General features: G+C 44.5%; 2 protein-coding genes across 3 annotated transcripts; one reads left to right on the top strand and one right to left on the bottom strand.

The window, feature by feature from the left end:
- The first annotated feature begins 735 nt into the window (after window positions 1-735).
- On the top strand, window positions 736-6,513 carry zdhhc23b (zDHHC palmitoyltransferase 23b). Of its 2 annotated transcripts, none has more exons than XM_076721352.1 (6): window positions 736-1,101; window positions 2,844-2,998; window positions 3,274-3,966; window positions 4,412-4,579; window positions 5,265-5,532; window positions 5,935-6,513. In XM_076721352.1, exons 2-6 carry the CDS (start codon window positions 2,862-2,864, stop codon window positions 5,968-5,970), a joined length of 1,302 nt encoding a protein of 433 aa, XP_076577467.1. In that variant the 5' UTR covers window positions 736-1,101; window positions 2,844-2,861; the 3' UTR covers window positions 5,971-6,513. The 2 variants fall into 2 exon arrangements, with proteins under 2 accessions (XP_076577467.1, XP_076577468.1); XM_076721353.1 differs by having other exon boundaries at window positions 780-1,101; window positions 4,499-4,579.
- Window positions 6,504-17,498, bottom strand: ccdc191 (coiled-coil domain containing 191). Its single transcript, XM_076721354.1, has 17 exons — window positions 17,236-17,498; window positions 16,541-16,579; window positions 16,206-16,341; window positions 15,930-16,082; window positions 15,090-15,268; window positions 14,728-14,951; window positions 13,727-13,880; window positions 13,355-13,545; window positions 12,899-13,148; window positions 11,854-12,275; window positions 10,071-10,162; window positions 9,678-9,760; window positions 9,492-9,593; window positions 9,194-9,337; window positions 7,809-7,961; window positions 7,306-7,460; window positions 6,504-6,743 (listed from the first exon to the last, which is right to left on the bottom strand). Exons 1-17 carry the CDS (start codon window positions 17,311-17,313, stop codon window positions 6,602-6,604), a joined length of 2,697 nt encoding a protein of 898 aa, XP_076577469.1. The 5' UTR covers window positions 17,314-17,498; the 3' UTR covers window positions 6,504-6,601.
- Window positions 17,499-17,614: the final 116 nt, after the last annotated feature.

Raw genomic sequence — 17,614 nt, 5'->3', positions numbered from 1 at the left:
CTTTGTCACAGGTGAAATACAACACTACTGAGACTGTCTTTAATTATTGACCAGGAGCCTTTTCCTATTTACTCCAAGTGGAAATATTAGATTTCTTCAATAGTATCCTGACAATATATAATAGTATATCAGCAGCAAGATTATGTGAAGATTCATGGTCAGCTGTTGAATACTGTTTGGTATGATCCCTATAGAAACTTCAATAAGGCTTTATTATAATATCCAGTGGTGCAAAATAAGTACATTGAAGTACATACTGTAATTCTGAAGCACTTCAACTTTACCTTAGTGTTTTAATTTGATATAGTATACCTCTAGATTTCAGAGGGAAATATTTTTACTCAACAATAGTTTACAATATTTACTGATTGAGATTATACATACAAAAGGCATAATTACCTTTCAGATTATTAAATTATCATACATTTTTTTCCTTATTATGTCATTTTAGTCTGTAGCTAGAATTGACTTAATTTGTTGGTCTGTTTCTAGTTTATTCTTTTTGTATATTTTGCAAAGTTAAAGATTGAGGTGCCCACCTAAAATTAGCTTGAGTTTGGGCAATTTCTTTCTAGGATGGCGAAGTCAAGACCCGCCCTATTCTGCCTCCGATTGGCTAGTTCTCGTTGCCTTCGTTTGTGGGTTGGTTAGGTATGAGGAGTAGGATTGGTTAGTGGAGTAAGAATATCAGGGTAAGCCAATCAGAGGCAGAGTAGGGCGTGTCATGCCTTCGCTATCCTAAGAAAAATTAACTTGTTCTGTAGGTGTGGGCATTTGAACGTGTCCTTGGCGGTTTTCACTTGACGTCAGGAGGGAAAACTGTCTACTCAGGTTGGGGGCAGAGCCACAGAACGTCTCTCTACACAGGACCCGGTAAAAACCCAACGACGAGACCCTTGTCGACTCGACACTTGAACCCAGACAGGTTTACCACCGGCTGCCGTGACCCAGGCAACTTCCTCGGCGTTAAATCGCTCCGAGAAACACCGGATACAACAGCCGTCCGCCGGAGAGAGACTTCCGTTGAGAAGCCTGGCGGAGGATTATCATTGCCGTCGATATTTACTCGAAAGCATCGGCATGTAGAAGCTCAGTGTGCAGGTAGGGGACGGCTGTTAACCATGTGCTGTGTGTCTTCGATGCTACGTGTAGGCTTTGTTTGACGCAGTGTCTGACTGCAGCATCAGACGAACGACCTCCGGTGTTCAACGAAAGTGATCATTAACGGCAAACGTTTGAGAGCAAGACGTTATTATCAGCTTAAAACACCTCAAACAAATTCCGCACGGAAAATGCCAAGTGCCCTGAGAAAAGTTGTCAGTTCAGCTGTATGCACTTATCAGGGTAAAATAACTACTCCCGGAGGAGGTTAAGATTAGATAAGATGAGATAAAACTTTATTGAGCCCAATTAAGTTGTTACAGACAGCAAGTATGAAAAGGCGTAGAAAAAAAGGACAAAAATAAATATACTAAATAGATGAGAAGATTGATGCCGCTTTCATGTGTAGGTTATCTGTTGAATACGATGCTACAGCCCGCAGCTTATTAGATAAGTTTAGCATTAAGTCTGGATACAAAGGGGACTATTTTTTGGGAAGGTGCAGTTACTTCCTGGAGTCTTTGCTGGTTGCCTGGAGATCCTACAACGACTTCAATGCACCAGGAAGTAACTGTTCCCGGCCAAGAAAAAAAAAAACGTCCCGTAAAAGCACAACTCGGTTGGACACTTTGTCCTTTTTGTGGATTTATCAAATGAACGTGTTAATCAGTGATCACTTTACTATCACATAAATGAGATGAAATTATGAAATTATTATTATTTTCTATCTTACCACTAATCGATTACAGCTAAGCATTTGATCTCTAAGGAACACATCCTTATCCTTACTTCCGCCTAAAAAAGGCATCACTCATAAATAGCTACAGCCATCCTGTGTTACATTTTACAAGCTGTTTAATGTCCTGCAGCCAACGCAAGTCAAAAGTCCTGCATGCCACAAAAAAATCCCCATGTTACAGCAGGACATAAAACTGCTGAGCACCACCGTCACACTGTGAATCCTTGCAGCAGAGTTAGTTTTTCTTTTTTTTTGTCAGGGAACAGATGTGGTGGTTGGTGTTACTCCACACCCATTAATCAGTACATGCAGCCCAATCTGTCTCCTCTTTAGTCCCTTACAGATTTTGCTCCAAGGCTGCCTGGAAGAATTCACCAATTAGATGTTGGGCAACCTTTCCTGACCCTGACGTCCTCTTTACCATGTTAGTTTGATCAGTGGCTAATAATAACAACGCACAATGTCATGCTTTGATTTATTGCTAATCAGAGACTCATTCGGACCAATAGAGCCAGATCTCATGCCCCAAGAGAGGTTAAACTGAAGGATTTATCCCACTTAGTGGTCCACTCGGGTATCTACACTCTGTGTTCTGTGATGGAGGGCATACCGGAGACCTGCGATTGTTATAAATGCTGCCACTGCCTCACCTCAGCCCAAATCCATCTGTGCAGTCTGAATGTGCCAGCGGGCTGCAGTGGTGGGACCATTTAGTTGCTGTGAATCATTAAAGGATGACAGATGTGTGACAGATGTGGGGATAGGAGGGGGACTGGGTGGGGTCAAATGAACAGGGTCTGCTTTGCAGTGTTATGTGGTCAAAATCTGGAACGGTTCCACCATCTAAAACAAATGCCAATTGCTGGCAAGCTGCTGTATGCAAAGGACATTTCAGTGACGTGAGCTCTTCGTGGTATTTACAGTCCTTCACTTCTCTCATCTGCCACTTTTCTTGTCTCTGAACTGAAATAATGGTACTAACACTGGTTTTATCATCTGATAGGCTGTAAGGCTGTCCGTCATGAAGAAGCGAGCCACCAAGGTGCTGCAGGAGGAGGAGAGCTTGTGCTGCTGCGAGTATGTGAACAGACTGGGAGAGCGCAGCCATGTAGCAGCCTGCTGCTGTGACTGCGAGGACCTGGATGACACCTGTGACAGGTGAGAGACAGCAAATTGAACCCTGGGGCTCCAGCTAATGATTATTTTAAGTGACAATTGATCTGTTTGTTATTTAGTGAAATTATTTAGTTAAAGTCTATAAAGTCTCAGCACGAACACCGTCCACACAAACTAGACCTGGAACAATTAGTCGCTTAATTCTTCAGTTTCAGAAATATGCTTCTTTATTTCACATCATTACAAAATTAATGTATAGGGGTTGTTTTTGGTGCTGTATTTACTTAAGGTATTTGTTTGTATCAATCTTTTGTCAGGTTTCTGAAGAGGGAGCCTCAGAAACCTGAATACTTGTCACAGCTGACTGAAGTTTTGGCAGACCGGGTTCGTGTGCCCTGGTTGTGGGGTGGTGCCCGAAAAGTGGACCTGTCCGTCATCCCTCCTCTTGTTCTCCTTCCCGTCCTGCTGCACCTCGCTGCTCTCCACTTCCTGCTCGGCATGGTGGTTCTGACGGCTCTGCCTGGCCTGGTGCTGTGGTACTACTATTTCACCCATCGTAAGAAAGGACAGACGCTCTTCTTCCTCAGCCTGGCGCTCTTCTCCCTGGGGTACATGTACTACTTGTTCATTACGGAGGTGCTTCCCAGTGGGGATGTTGGCCTGGTCCAGGTGGCCATGGTAACTGCTGGGGTCATACTCACCCTGGTAGCCCTTGCTCACACCAAGAGAGATCCTGGCACCGTGCGGCCAAACGAAGAGTCCGTCCACAGCACGGTGACATATTACAGCCCTCTGCCAGACAGAGACCCCGCCCTCAACGGGGGGAGGCAGGATGTGACGATGACAGTAGCCAACCGGGCGGGGTCGTCGGAGCAGGTGGAGTCACCGGAGCTGAAGGAAAGTAGCCGAAGGAACTGGTGTCCGGTGTGCAGGGTGGTGCGGCCCCCGAGGGCGGGACATTGTCGGATCTGTGGTGTCTGCGTGCTGCGTCTCGACCACCACTGTGTCTGGTGGGTTCCATTAAAATGCCTCTCAGTCGGCCTGTCTTCACCGTTTCCTCCACTTTGTCTCACATCTGAAACACTGAAGCTGTCTTGTTTGCCATCTGCCTGTCTTTTCTACACAAACTATTCAATAAATCTAAAAAAAACTACCCTTTTAATTTTCAAAACAGTGCCCTTAAGTGACTGTCTTTCTTTCCAGGATATGAGTGTCTGTCCTATTCACACCTGCTGTGACTTTATTGGCCATATTGTATGTTGTGTCCAATCAACATCACACACTCATCTTAACCACAGCTAGCAGTTCCTTGCTATCATCCGCTCCTGCACTTCTATGTGTGGTCCTGCATGTGTGTAGTGTGGTGTAACCCTGGGGTCTCAGTACAATGTTTTGTCTGCCTGTGTGTGTGTGTACCTGTGTGTTCGTGCGTCCCCTCCGTTGGTGCCCTGGTAGGATAAACAGCTGTGTGGGACGGGCCAATCACCGCAGCTTCCTGCTCACACTCATCTTCTTCCTCTTGACGTCCCTGTACGGGATCAGCCTGGTGCTTCAGAGCGTGTGTCCGAAACAACACCTCTTCACCGCCCTGCTCTACTGCCCGGGGGTCTACGACCAGTACAGGTACTGAAAACAATGTTCCTTCTGTTGGAGAAATTTGTACAACTGCTGCAAATGTGAAATGGCCATTGCTTGGTTGCTTGTTGTAATTAATATCAGGATGCATTATTAGGAATGTGAAGACCATCTCTAACTTGGAAACAGGAAATGGCAGATGGCCTTTTAGCAGCGATTCAGAGTTGTCTTCTTGTCACTGAGGCTTTTTGACATTTTCTCCTGAATTTCTGATAAAATGACTAAATGAGTTTGTGTGATGGACATTATGCTGTGGCGTTGAATCAGTTTGACGAGCTCTGTCGAGTTTGGCTCAGAGCAATGAGGGAACAGATGTAAGATAGTTTCAGTGATCTGCTCTGGCACCGCTGTAGGCGTCGCACACTTAAAATAGACTTGAAGAACAACTATCTGAACGCCATACTGCCGAACACACAACTGCAATCTGTCCACTGACATCTTTTAAACTGGTCACAGAGAATATTATGTACACGTAAAAGCAGTTTTATATTTAAATACTGATAAAATCTTCTGGTTTTCATCAAGTGATGAGCAAGTTTTACAACTTTAATGCCAAAATTAGAGGCTTACTGATAATACATATGAACACTTTTACCCATGCTAGCACTTCCTATTTGTTGCATGCTGCCGTGTTTTGTCATTTTCCCATCTTTTCTCATTGTCTGTGTTCCAGCACTGCACTCTGCTTCACCTGCGCGTGGTACAGCAGCATCGTGACCGGTGGGCTGTTACACCTGCTGGTGGTGCAGGTGATCAACATCAGCTACAACGTGACCGAGCGCGAGGCACGCGCCGCCCTGCGAGACAAAACCGCTCGCAGCGCCTACTGGGGACTCGTAGTGGACACCGGCGTCTACTCTCGAGGTTTTCGTGGCAACTGGGCAGAGTTCATGACCATGGGAGAAAAGCTGAATCCTCCCTGCCCTGCCCCAACTGACCTGGTATGAGGGACTGTTACACAATCATGAGTTTTCAGGAAGTAGCAGCTTATGGCTGCTGTTCTGTGTATGTCCACTGGATGGCAGCAATGCTCCTTTCACACTGACTTTACTGGCCATCGTCTGCTTGGCAGGAAACCTAATAGCTGCTAGGACTGATGTCAGGGGGTTACTGCAGCTATTGAGTTGCCACCTGAGTTGCTCTGACTTTGACATATAGCAATAACAACTACAGGCCCAATAAGATAACATTAATGTCCCTGACAACTGGCGTTTTCGCTATGCAGCTTCATCCCCTCACTGACCTTTAATCTCCTTCCACTGCTGCCTCATTCCACCGTTTCCTTCACTTTGACTGTCTTCTCTGGACTTGAACATTGCCTTTATGTCTCCTCTACATTCTAGTGCCTTGCTGGGAGTCGGCATACAAGAAAAATGTGAGAATGAGTAATCTGTCGAGTCTCGTAGGGACATTTTGTCTGAGCACAGCAGCGGCAACAAGGTGACGCCTCTGGAGGTGTTCAGGCCTGCAAAAAGCAGTGGGCTGAACATCATTTCAAGGATGGTCTCTCTGCCTACACGCTACGCCTGCTTCATCCCCCACAAACATTTATCTGCAGTGTTGACCTTGTGAAATGTGTTGTGGATATTTATCACAGATAAATGTAACGTCTCAGCACGAGCCACATATTCAGGCTACTTAAAGTGTGTCACTGCTTTAAACACAATGAATGATTGGATGGGTAGGAACATACGAGTAGTTTATTTTCAAACTGACTCCTGAATTGAACAGCTCTGGAAATATGAAGATAAAGCAAATAAATCAGTTCACAATAATGTCAACTTGAGAGGTTTTCAGTGCTTTCCACTCCAGCTGCTTTTATGAGTCCTCAAATGGATTGAAAGCTTTTTTTTGGTATCCAGTTATGTGTTTGTATGAAATACATTTTACTTATTTATTCTATTAAATGAATGTGAGAAATGTGTGCGCGTCCTCTCCAGAGTTATTGAGATGTTTGTGTGTCGTCTGTGTGGGAATGCAGTGACCGTTTCTCACAGAGGCCGCGCCACTTCACAGCGGACAGGAGAGGAAATCGGGCAGAACCTCGGCCACTTTCCGCCCCAGCTTCTCCCGCCGCTCTTCCTTCTCTCTTTCCCTGCGCAGCAGAAACGGAAGCTTCCCCCAAGCCAGGAAACATCGCCGCAGCACCCGTCTGAAGTGCAGGCAGATGGAGGGACAGACGGAAACAAAGCAAGTGAGCGACAAGAAAGTGAATTACAGGGACCTGTGGGTTGACAACACCTAATGAGTTTTCACATGACGTTGCTAGGGGAGCATTGATGATGGCAGCTGGGCAGCCGGTGGGAATTGTCCTGCAGGCTGTGGTCATTCAGCTGACACCTACTGAGAAGCTGCAGTTTCTAAACACTTTCTGGCAGTGACAGTGACATCATTAAGTTAGACCAGTGCTACAGAAGTCATTAATTTGGGCCACTGTGGGAAATGTGTGTTGATTGATTTGAAATTTACATTTTGTAGGGAACAATTTTGCAAAACTATTTAGATGCAAATGAGAAAAGTATTTAAGAGTCCCCAAACTAACAGTCTGGTCAGCCCATCACATATCCACAGTGCTGATCCCACTCACACTGGATTGCCATTTTGTCCAGACATTCATGTGCCCCCTCAGGCTGAATTGTTATCACTGATGATCCCCTGACTTTTCAACTAGTGCCTCCAGGTCAGCATGTACAGGGAACATACACATATCAGACCTGTCACTGTGCTCCTGAGCCAGCTCCTGACGGTCCCACTCCAGCAGCTTCTCCTGGGTCACATGGTCCAGCAGTCCCAGCAGAAACCTCCTCAGAGTACGAGCGCGATAGAAACGCTCCGCTCTCTCCTCTTGAATCATCCGCCAGTCCTTCAGCTGAGGTGGGAACATTTTAAAACTGACTGTATTAAAACAAACGATTCGTGTTGCTTTGAATGTTACTGTGAAAAGCTGCTTGTTGGCATTCAGCCCATCATCTCAGCTGTAAAATCCTAAACAAAATGGCAATTGCAAGTTTGAACTTAAAGAAGAAAAGAAGCAGAAAATGGTCTAAACTTTTTTTTTTTTTTTTTTTTAACCTTAAAGACTGGACACCTTAAACATAATTGAGTGCAGGCAGAAGAGGAGATTAGGAAAAGGTGTTGCCATAAGTCACTGACAAAAGATGGGGGCACTGCAATTATGATTAACCGTGTGTGTGTGCGTGTGTGCGCGTATACACACTCTTTTCCAGCAGCTTAAGCTCCTCCGAAGCAAAAAGTGCTGGTACAGTTGGTCCGCAGAAGCCTCTCTCTCACACGCGGACTCTCTTGCCGATTGCTGCCAGCCTAGTGTGCACCGCCTCAGGAGGAAGAGATTGTGGTGACTCTCGGCCAGCTGGCGGGCATTGAAAAGAAAAGCGTTGATGCGCGTCGATGAATGCGTCCAAACTCAATCGTATGTGCCAGGTTGAAACAATGGAGTGGTGTCAAAAGATGAAGCGCCTGTCTTCAGCTGAAACTCAAAGAGGATTTGTACGTATCAAGCTGTGAAACATGTACGCACAACAGTTTTTGTGTCATTCTGTGCAAAGGCAGGAACATTTTGAACATCAAGTGACACCGTCAAGGAAAGCGGTGATGAAATTGTGCTGCATGCTTTTGTTGTCGGGTGGTGGGTGTAGGCTATGTGTCCTTTGCTTGGGGTGTTTAAATTTGCTTCTGAGTGTCTATTTTTACCAGAACAGTTCTGCTCATTGCTCATAATTATCAGTCTATTAAATGTGTTCGACCGGGTTGCCTGTGGATACACAGCATGTGGTTTGTGGTACTTTGCAATAGTAATAATTTATATTGCACTTCCGAAAATCAAAGTGCTTCACAAGCAGTGAAAAAAAAAAACAGCACCAGTGGACAAATATCAATAAAATGGATGATGGACAAAGATAAATCATCCCAGCAACAACAGCAACGGCCACAGATGAAGAACCAAAGATTGTACTAATTATGACAGTATTAAAAAATGATTAAAATATTATTGGTTAAAGGGCTTTTCTCCTGTTTTGAATGTGTCTAAGCTTTTCCTGCCTCTCCAGTCAGATTTATAATTTTTTTCCACTAAAGAAGCTTCTTCGTATGAGGAGTTTAGGAAGCCCTCTGTCCACCCGGTGATCCGCCAGCCATAAAAAAATGCAGCCGCTTGTGAAGCTTTGAATTGCAAAAAGCCTCTAACAGACACACGTTAGCTTTGCCATTGCCACATTAAGTGACTGCCTCCAAGCCAGACAGCAAATGCACACACTGGACTGACTGAATGTGCTCTTCTTAACATTCAAGTGTGCGACCAGTTCTGTTATTCGAATCCGGCCTGTACCAGGACTTGGATTTACCCTTGAAGGTCACAATTCTTGCTTTTATACTTTTTGTAATTCTGTCGTAGGAGCGTGTGTGATGATGAAAAGCCTGAAGCGCTGCACAGCTTCCTGTTCAAACAGCATTTTTTTTTTTTTTTTAGTACGCCATTAAAAGTGAAATCCAGAATCAAGACCACCTCCTGGGCTCTTAAGATGTGGAATTGGCGGGCTGAGGGCAGGCTGAAAACACTCTGTATGCGGCTGACAGGTGATTTACCTGCGTGTTGGCCTGTCTGAGCTGAATGAGGCGTTTCCATGGCGCCAGGCCTCGCCGTAACACCAAGTTCATGTGGTAGTGTTGACGAGCCAGCTTCACGAGCTCCTGCTGCCTTTTCAGCTGCCTCTGCTTTTCCTCTTCCCTCTGCACACATACACCACAAGTGACGTTGTTTTAATATTCTGCAAAGTGTCACCAGGGTACCGTCCTGCTGCGTGTCGCTCGCTGTTACTCGACTGCCTGATGCATTCTGACTCATGTCTTCATGAGCATCCATTAAATATGAAACACATCTCACCTCTCTTTCCTGTCGCTTCTCCTCCTTCTTCTTTTCTGCTGCTTTGCGTTTCTCCTCCTCCACCTCCCTCTGCCTCTGCTCCTCAGCAGCTCTCATCGCCGCCTGAAAAGTTGCATCTTTTATTGTTGTGGACAATTACAAGGCAGTTACAGTGCTGGTCCGGAAAACAACTCCTTGATCTCCTACCAGTTTTTCCTCTTCCTTCTTTCTCTTGAGTTCTTCGATTTCCTTCTTCCGCTCGGCGCGTTGATGTGCGCGGGCCTCCATGGCTTCAGAGGGAGGGAGAGGAGAAAGCTGAGGCATTTTTCTGTGCTACAACAGTCTCAGGGGTGCATATGTGGATGTTTGTCCGTGCATCACATTCTGAACACATAACCGTTCAGGTATGAGAGCTACTGTAGTAGAACTATAGATCTGTAGGCGAAAATTAAATCTCCATATGTATGACTCAGGGTCAGGCAATTCTCTTGACAACCCGGCTACAGCGTTCTGTCGCCATATGTTTGGAAGAAGATACGAACCTGTTTCGTATGTGTATATGGAAATGTAAATAAACGCTTGCCGAACTTGCAGACTGACCCGTGATGACTGGATGGGGGGACGTCTGACGTGTGACCGCCTTCCTCTGAGGTGCACAGAGACTGTCAGCTTCTCCAGTGACTCTCAGTGCCCTGCAACAGTAACAACCACAGACAGAAGCACAGACACACAGTCTCAGCTCTGCTGCATTCACGTTCTCCTGTATATTATCTGCCACATTTCACTCAGACAGGTGTCAACTGCATAAATCTGGAAGAGTTTTCTGGCAAAGACTTCCTGTTGTGTTGTTGTTCAAGGTTGTGCAGACTTCTTGGAAAGCCTATTTCATCTGTAATTACATAAATATAGAATCATATGAGACCTGGATGCACAAAATATTAACTTTCGCACAACCTTCTGCTCCTCTGTCCTGATCTGTTTCTTTGTATCTACTCCCATGAGATTTGTATTTAATACAGCAAGCTATTAACAGATAATGACTTTTACCCCAACTCACCTCAGTGTAGCCCCTGAAAACAAAGTGTGTGCACTGTTCTAGACATTAGATTAAAAGGGCATTTCTCCTTCAGTCCGTCATGATTAGTCAGAGGTGTACACAGATAATGACCTGCCAGCTTCTTCTGCCATTAGTCTGCACTGCAGAGAGAGAGGTTAGCAAAGCTAAGTGATTAGCATAATCTAAAGATCATTTTTAGAGCTCTTTTTGTCTTATTTAAATGTGTTGACACGAGGCATGCAGTGAGAGGGCTGAACAGGAGGCCAGGCTGCATACATTATGTACAAGACTGCATACACATATACAGTATTGCAGCTAATCACCATTAACATCACAAAATGTTTATACTCAATCATATTCCGATGCTGATTCCTAAGATTTTCACATTATGTGGTCATTTCTATACTATCTTTGCTATGAGGCTGTGATAAATGATCTTACACTAATTATTTTGGAGAAACAGTAAACCTACAGTTCAAGGATCCACATCCAGACCAATGTTTAAATGGTTTTATTTAATGTGGTGTACTGTTTAACGCGAACATTTTGAATAATCTTCACTGAATGGTGATCGCTCCCTGACCTGTGCTCAACAAAATGATCAGAGCTGCAACGATTAATCATCATTTCATAAATTTTTCAAGCAAAAATATTAAACATTTGCTGGAAGGACTTGCTACATTTCTTTGTAATTTATGATAGTAAATGTATAGTCCCTATAGGGTTTTGGACAGTCAATTGGACGAAAGAAGCAACCTGAAGACCTCACTGGGGCCTCTAGGAGACTGTGATGAGCATTTTTTGACATTGTGGAAATAATCGGCAGATTAATCCAAACTGAAAATAATCGTTAACTGAAGCCAATAAGTCATCCTTTATAAAGAGGTTAACAAATTGTAATTAGTGGCAGGTAAGAAGTAATTTATTGATGCCTAATAAACCAGTTATAAACCATTATTGAGGGCACTTTTTGGGTTGCCAGGTTGTGACCAATTTGGCTTTTGAAATCTTTTGGAAAAGTGCTGCAGGACATCTGGACACCTGTTTATTAACCATTTATTCCTTTATAACTGCAGGCTTTATGGATTATTATGCAAACCCTAAATTCAATTTATTACATTTATGACTGCAGATGAAAATGCCAGGACCCGGACACCTTTATTAACATGTAAAAATACCCTTAATTAATGACTTTTGAACATGTATCAATTATTTGATAATACCGTAATGGCTTAGAATATGGATATGGGAGAGAATATGGGAGAGATTTTCTCACAAACTTCCAAACCAAAAGCTGAGTTTGACATTGTGTGGCAGTGAACCTACCTCTGCTCTGTGGGCTCAAACTTGTGGCTCTTTGGTCTCGAGCCCCTCAGCACTGACAGCTGGGTGAGCTGTGCGGTTTTCTCCATTTCCAGCTCCAATCCCATCATGCTCTGCTTCTCCCTCAGCTGTGCGATTTGCTCTTGCTGCTCCTTCAACAGCTTCCTCTGCTGCGTGATGATCTGCTGCTGGATGGCGTGCCTGTTCTCAAACCTGCTTCCCGGCGACGGCGCCCTTTTTGGACAGGTGAAGCCACCGCCCTCTCCTCGCTGACGTGCCTCGTGGAGCTCAGCGGCGGTTGGCGCTGCATGGCGTCGATTCACCTGCCATGGCTGAGTGGGCAGGGCCACAGTACCCACAGGGGCCTTGTTCTGATGTACTGCAGAGGCGTCTGGAGCTAAAGTTCCTGACCTGTGCTGATCTTTCTACAGAGAACGAAACAGACATGAAGACTGTATCATATATGAATAAAATCAAACTCACCCTCAGGTCTAGGTCTACAAAAAGCTTAAGGGGGATAACATACAGTGTCAAGCGCCTGAATCTACTGACCTCCAGGAATCCTCATGTGAGCAGCAGGGCCCTGATGGCGAGTACGGCCTCTTTCCTGACCCCTCCACCATGAACTCCTGCAACTTCCTCTCCTGCTCTGTTTCCTCTGTCCCTTGAGCTCTGTTCCACTATCCTACACCTCTTATTTCTCTCTACCATTCTTTCCATCTGTTCTATACCTTCCCATTCTCTATATTTACACCTCTCCATCGTTCCTGCTCTCACACTCTCCAGAGTTGTGAATATTTCAGCAGGAAAAGTTTTCTCCCCGGTGGAGAGGGGTTCAGGTCATCCCGTGAGAAGAGGAGATTTGGAAAATTAAAGTTTTATTCAGTTTTGGCCCAAACTTACTGGTTGCCTCAGTATTAAGGCCTTTGGCGTCACCTGTCTAGGATAGGGCTGATGTTTTGGCCGTCTCTAACAAAGAGAGTTAACTTTTGAATGAATGCTCGAGCACTGTTGCTGCAGACTTGAGGATTTGTGAGTGACCTCTCACCTTCTCCGTGGCCTCTGGTTGGTTAGATGCCTCAGGTGGGGCTGTTGAGGGCTGATCAGTTGGGGTTTCCATGGCCTTGAGTTTGCCTGTCGATGCAGCGTTGATTAAGGCAGCCATCTTACGCCGGGTCTCCTGCTGCTGGGCCAAAAGCCCTCGTTGTTCCCTCTCCATCCGACACCATATCTGCCACTCGTTCAGACATCGCCGTAGCAGACGGCGTCGGTCACTCTCCACGGCCAGCTGGCATTGTCTGGAGGAGGTAACAGGTAGGATCTTATTTTTAACTCTCAATTACTGCTTGGTCACGATATAAATCAATGACAAATACTGTCATAATTAATAGTCTAGTTTTGGAAATAGGTAGTCATTTCTATTGTGTCATTTGTGGTAAAAGGCAGGATTTATGCAGTGACGGGTTAACAGGACCCTTTAACCTCATTTCTTTTTGGTTCTCGCCTGTTTTCAGCTCGCAGCTCCTGCTCTGTTCTCGCCACCTCTCGCTGCCGTTGTTCCGCCCACACCACTGCCCGCCATGCTCGCCAAGCTCTCAGCTGCCTCTTCCAGTCATAGAGGGCCATGGCCTTAACCAAACGCAGCCTTCGGTCCAACACCACTGAATACCATCCAGAGAAATGCCTCTGCAGACACTAAAACATGCACACAAATGCATGCAAACATGCAGGCCCACAAATAAGAGAACTCTTCCGGTATCAACCTGCACACACACACACACACACACACACACACACACACACACACACACACACACACACACACACACACACACACACACACACGCACACACATGCACACAGTGCAGGTACCAACCTTGAGATTACGCATGTGAACCTTGGTTTGAATTTTCTGTTCTTTACACAGGTGCTCTGTGTCCTGCTGCTGCTGCTGCTGCTGTTTTGTGGGAAGTGGAGGCGCTGACTGGAGGCTCCTGGCTGCCCTCTGCCCTCCCACTCTTTCCTTTTCCCTGTGGAATAAACATACACATAAGACTTTGTCAAGACAACATAAAAATAATAACAGGCCTAATACAGAAAGCAATCACATCACAGTAAATACTACATGAAATGAATAAAACACTCATACTAAAAACCAAATTTTTTACATAACTGTGCACCATATCTCCTTGAATTGATCCAAATGTTTTTTTTTCTTGTTTACCTCATCCAATGTTGTATTATTGATGCTGTCTTTGAGATTTTAGAACTTAAAAATCTTTTTATGACCAGACAATGATAATAAAAAAATATATAATATATTCATGTCAGTTTGTGTTGCAGTTTACAGCCACTTTATTTAAAAACATCCCACATATTCCACTCTATCTGAATCTTTATTCCACTTCCTCCATTATTTCTCCTTGAAGTGCTGAAATAATTTTCCACTCAATCTTCTCACATCTACACTGTATAATTATCATGATTCTTCGCTGAAACAATATTAATTTAAGGGTCTCATTTAAATTTCTGCATGATGACAACTGTTGATTGCTTTTATCAAAGGATGTTCATGAAGAAAGTTGCTTTAGGACACAGCAGTGGTAAAGAAAAACCTTAGCCTACACACTTTGTGAGAGATTACACATGATCTCATTGTGCTGGCCAAGGCCTTACTTATCCTTCACAGGGACACCTCCACAATAGTTGTTTGGGTTAGAGGCCTGGCTCATCACACTATTACTTCTGAATAGGTTACCATTCATCCGTTTAATCCACCATGGGAGGATGGAGCTGGCGAGATCACAATAAGAGGCTCATTTCAGATACATAGGCGATAACTTCGGCAGAGACGAGTGATTGCTGTGGATACCATACCTCTGTCGAACCAGCTGTTCCAGGCCTCTTCTCTCCTCCATCTCACGTCGGAGTCTCACCATCTCTTGCTGCACCATCTCCTCCTGCCTCCGTGCCTCCTGCTTCTTCCTTGTCTCCTTCTCTCGCTCCCTCCGCTTCGCCTCCTCCCTAGCAGCCCGCCGTGCCTCCCTCTCTCTCTGTTGCCTCTGCCTCTCAGCCTCCCGCCGAGCCCGGTTCTCCCTCACCTTCAACGCAATCAATAGTAATTAATGTAATTGAGAACGCAACTTGGGTGCCCATTGTTGCAGTTAAGTAGTTTCACAACTCAGTGTTCACATTTATTATGCAACCTGAGGAATGTGAGACACACGTTGGTCACATACCTGCAGATGTCGTGCTTCCATTGTGACAGTCGGGTCTCTGAACTTCCTCCTTGTTTGTCCAACGTCCAGCGCCAGTTCCTCCATCACCCCACAGTCCAACACGTCTCGCTCCATCAGATCTTGTAGGAAGCCGTTCACAGCGCTGTGCTCTTCCTCCTCAGCCAGGCAGTTGTACAGATCTAAGTATTGAAAACATAAGTATTGTATCACAGCTGAGGAGTTTGACTGTACCAGTGATTGCAAACACTTTATTCCATTAACTTGAAATCATTTGCACTTAAAATTACAGCAGACTGTTTTGCAAAGCGTTCAATAAGGTTTCAGATTGATTTCCTTCCCTTTAGGCAGCCACTGGTTTCAGTTCATTTCACCATAGTGTGAAAGTCAATGTACTGAGACTCAATATTGGCTTGACATATCTATTACAGTAAAGATTTAATGAAGCGTGAATGTTATATATTATGTTTTCAGCTCTATTGTAGTGCAGTTCGAAGAACTCTTGGAAACTCCAGCATCTAAGATTTGTAAGTCACTTGTTGAAAACCAGTCATGCATTCGTGAGTTATTTTGTAAGAATATGAAAAAAGATAAGGCATTTGGTTGCCTCTTGCATTCAAAGAAGAAAAAAGAACAACGAAGAAAATGCTGCACTCACACAACTGCATTACTACATGGCAACTGTGACAAAAAGGAAATTTATACACTGCTCACTGTGAGACATTTCTAATCTTAAGCAAGTTCAACATCTTTGATTTTCATACTACACTGGTCTTGGTTAATTCAAATGATGAGCATCAGGTTAACTGTATAGGTAACACAGATTTCCTCGCTGTTTTGTACCATCAAAGTTGGTGTAGTTGTCGACGGCAGGATGAGCACTAGCCAACCGAACAGGGCTTGGCCTCTCAGCAGAGCACATCAGGTCGTCTTCCTCCTCCATCTCCAGCTCCTGCCGCAATTTACAGCTCAGCCAATCACCAAGAAGAGCCTCAGCTGCAAGAGGGAACCAGACAAAGAATATCAGTATTTAGCCTGCTGCTGCACAGCTTCAGTTATGTATTATATAGGTAACACTTCTCTAGAAACAACTGTTCTTTCTTTCATGGGCTGACCTACCTTCACTGTAAGCGTCATCATGATCTCTTAGCTGGTCAGAGCTTTGCAACTGTACAGCTCGGCTGTTGGTTCCTGAACAAGGTTTCTTGTGGGAGAAGACTTGAGATACAGCGAACTCTGAAGCCATCTCCACTCGCTGAGAGCAAACAGACAAAGCATATTTGATAATACTGAAAATGCTGATCAGCCCACAGCAACATCTTCACATTGCTTGTTTTGTCCACCAACAGCCTAAAACCCAAAGGAATTCAGTTTATAATGATGCAAAAACTGCATGATGAAAATACACATATACTGCATACACACAGTTGCACCAGCAGGTAAATTCTTCTCACCTTCCTCCACTGGTCAACATCGGCATTCTTCACACGTACCTGTTCATGAAAGAAAAACAATTTTCAGTGGGAGCTGATACTGTTTGCAAGAGACACCACAGGGGCCATGAAAATACCGGTGTCATGGTCACCTTTTCTTGCTTGAAAATACCCAGCCAAGCACACAGACACCTTGAGCTTTGGGCGCATTGTGCAAATTGAGGGCTGAGCCAGTGGCTGATCTCTGAGGATTATTTCACAGGAAAGCTTAGCTACTGCCTTAAATCAGCAGATTACTTCCAAATCATTTTCCAGTCGTCCAAAAGTCTGTGCTTCACTTGCAGCGATTCAGCTATCTCTGTCTCTGTGAGAATCTGAAAAAGGCCATCTGTATGACATTTCCACCACACTGTCCCCCGACATGAGCCATGCCATCAAATATAGCTTTAATATGATGTGACGCTCCTTCATTCATAAATCGAATGGAAATTTTCTTTTTTTCTCCTGGGGGATTTTATAATCCTTGGGAAAGGGTTGGAAAAGTGACAATTGACTGAAAAATGATTAAATGTTCTCTCTTTAGATAACAGAATGTGTTTGGGTGAGCATCTTTAATCTATTATCCACGAAAAACACTGCTACACTTTGCTTCCTTTTGCCCTCAGACCCAGTTGTTATAGAAGCGGTACACCTCTCAACGTAAAGACCAAACTTACCTTTTCTTCAGATGTTTTACTCTTGCCCAGCCTCCTCCACCTAAACAGGTGAGGATTGTGACCTGGGAAGGTCGTCATTTGACAAAACCCTCTTTCACCAGCAGCATACGTCAGATACAAAAGTCAACTATTTCCAATTTATGTCAACAAAAAGTGTTCGGGAGCCACTACGAGGACTTCTAACAAAAAAGCAAGACATGTACACAGGACTACCGTCGAGCTGGATCGCATAGGATTCTGGGTAATGTAGTAAATTAGCCATTATTCACGGCTAATTGTCACGTCAACGAGGCATTTTAAGACTACAGGTCCCACAACACTTTCTCTGTAGTTTAAGCTTGTCTCTGGTAACCACAGCAACATTGTTCACATCTCTAAA

This window comes from Chaetodon auriga, chromosome 21 (genome assembly GCF_051107435.1).
Source record: "Chaetodon auriga isolate fChaAug3 chromosome 21, fChaAug3.hap1, whole genome shotgun sequence".
In the NCBI taxonomy this organism is placed as follows: domain Eukaryota; kingdom Metazoa; phylum Chordata; class Actinopteri; order Chaetodontiformes; family Chaetodontidae; genus Chaetodon; species Chaetodon auriga.
This window is presented reverse-complemented; position numbering and strand designations above follow the sequence as displayed.

Coding starts and splice junctions, on each gene's coding strand:
- zdhhc23b (XM_076721352.1), top strand. CDS start 2,862: ATGAAGAAGCGAGCCACCAAGGTGCTGCAGGAGGAGGAGAGCTTGTGC. Junction 2,999..3,273: donor CTGGATGACACCTGTGACAG/GTGAGAGACAGC, acceptor ATCTTTTGTCAG/GTTTCTGAAGAGGGAGCCTC. Junction 4,580..5,264: donor GGGGTCTACGACCAGTACAG/GTACTGAAAACA, acceptor TCTGTGTTCCAG/CACTGCACTCTGCTTCACCT.
- ccdc191 (XM_076721354.1), bottom strand. CDS start 17,313: ATGACGACCTTCCCAGGTCACAATCCTCACCTGTTTAGGTGGAGGAGG. Junction 15,269..15,929: donor CAACTACACCAACTTTGATG/GTACAAAACAGC, acceptor TTCAATACTTAG/ATCTGTACAACTGCCTGGCT. Junction 9,594..9,677: donor AGAAGGAAGAGGAAAAACTG/GTAGGAGATCAA, acceptor GCAACTTTTCAG/GCGGCGATGAGAGCTGCTGA.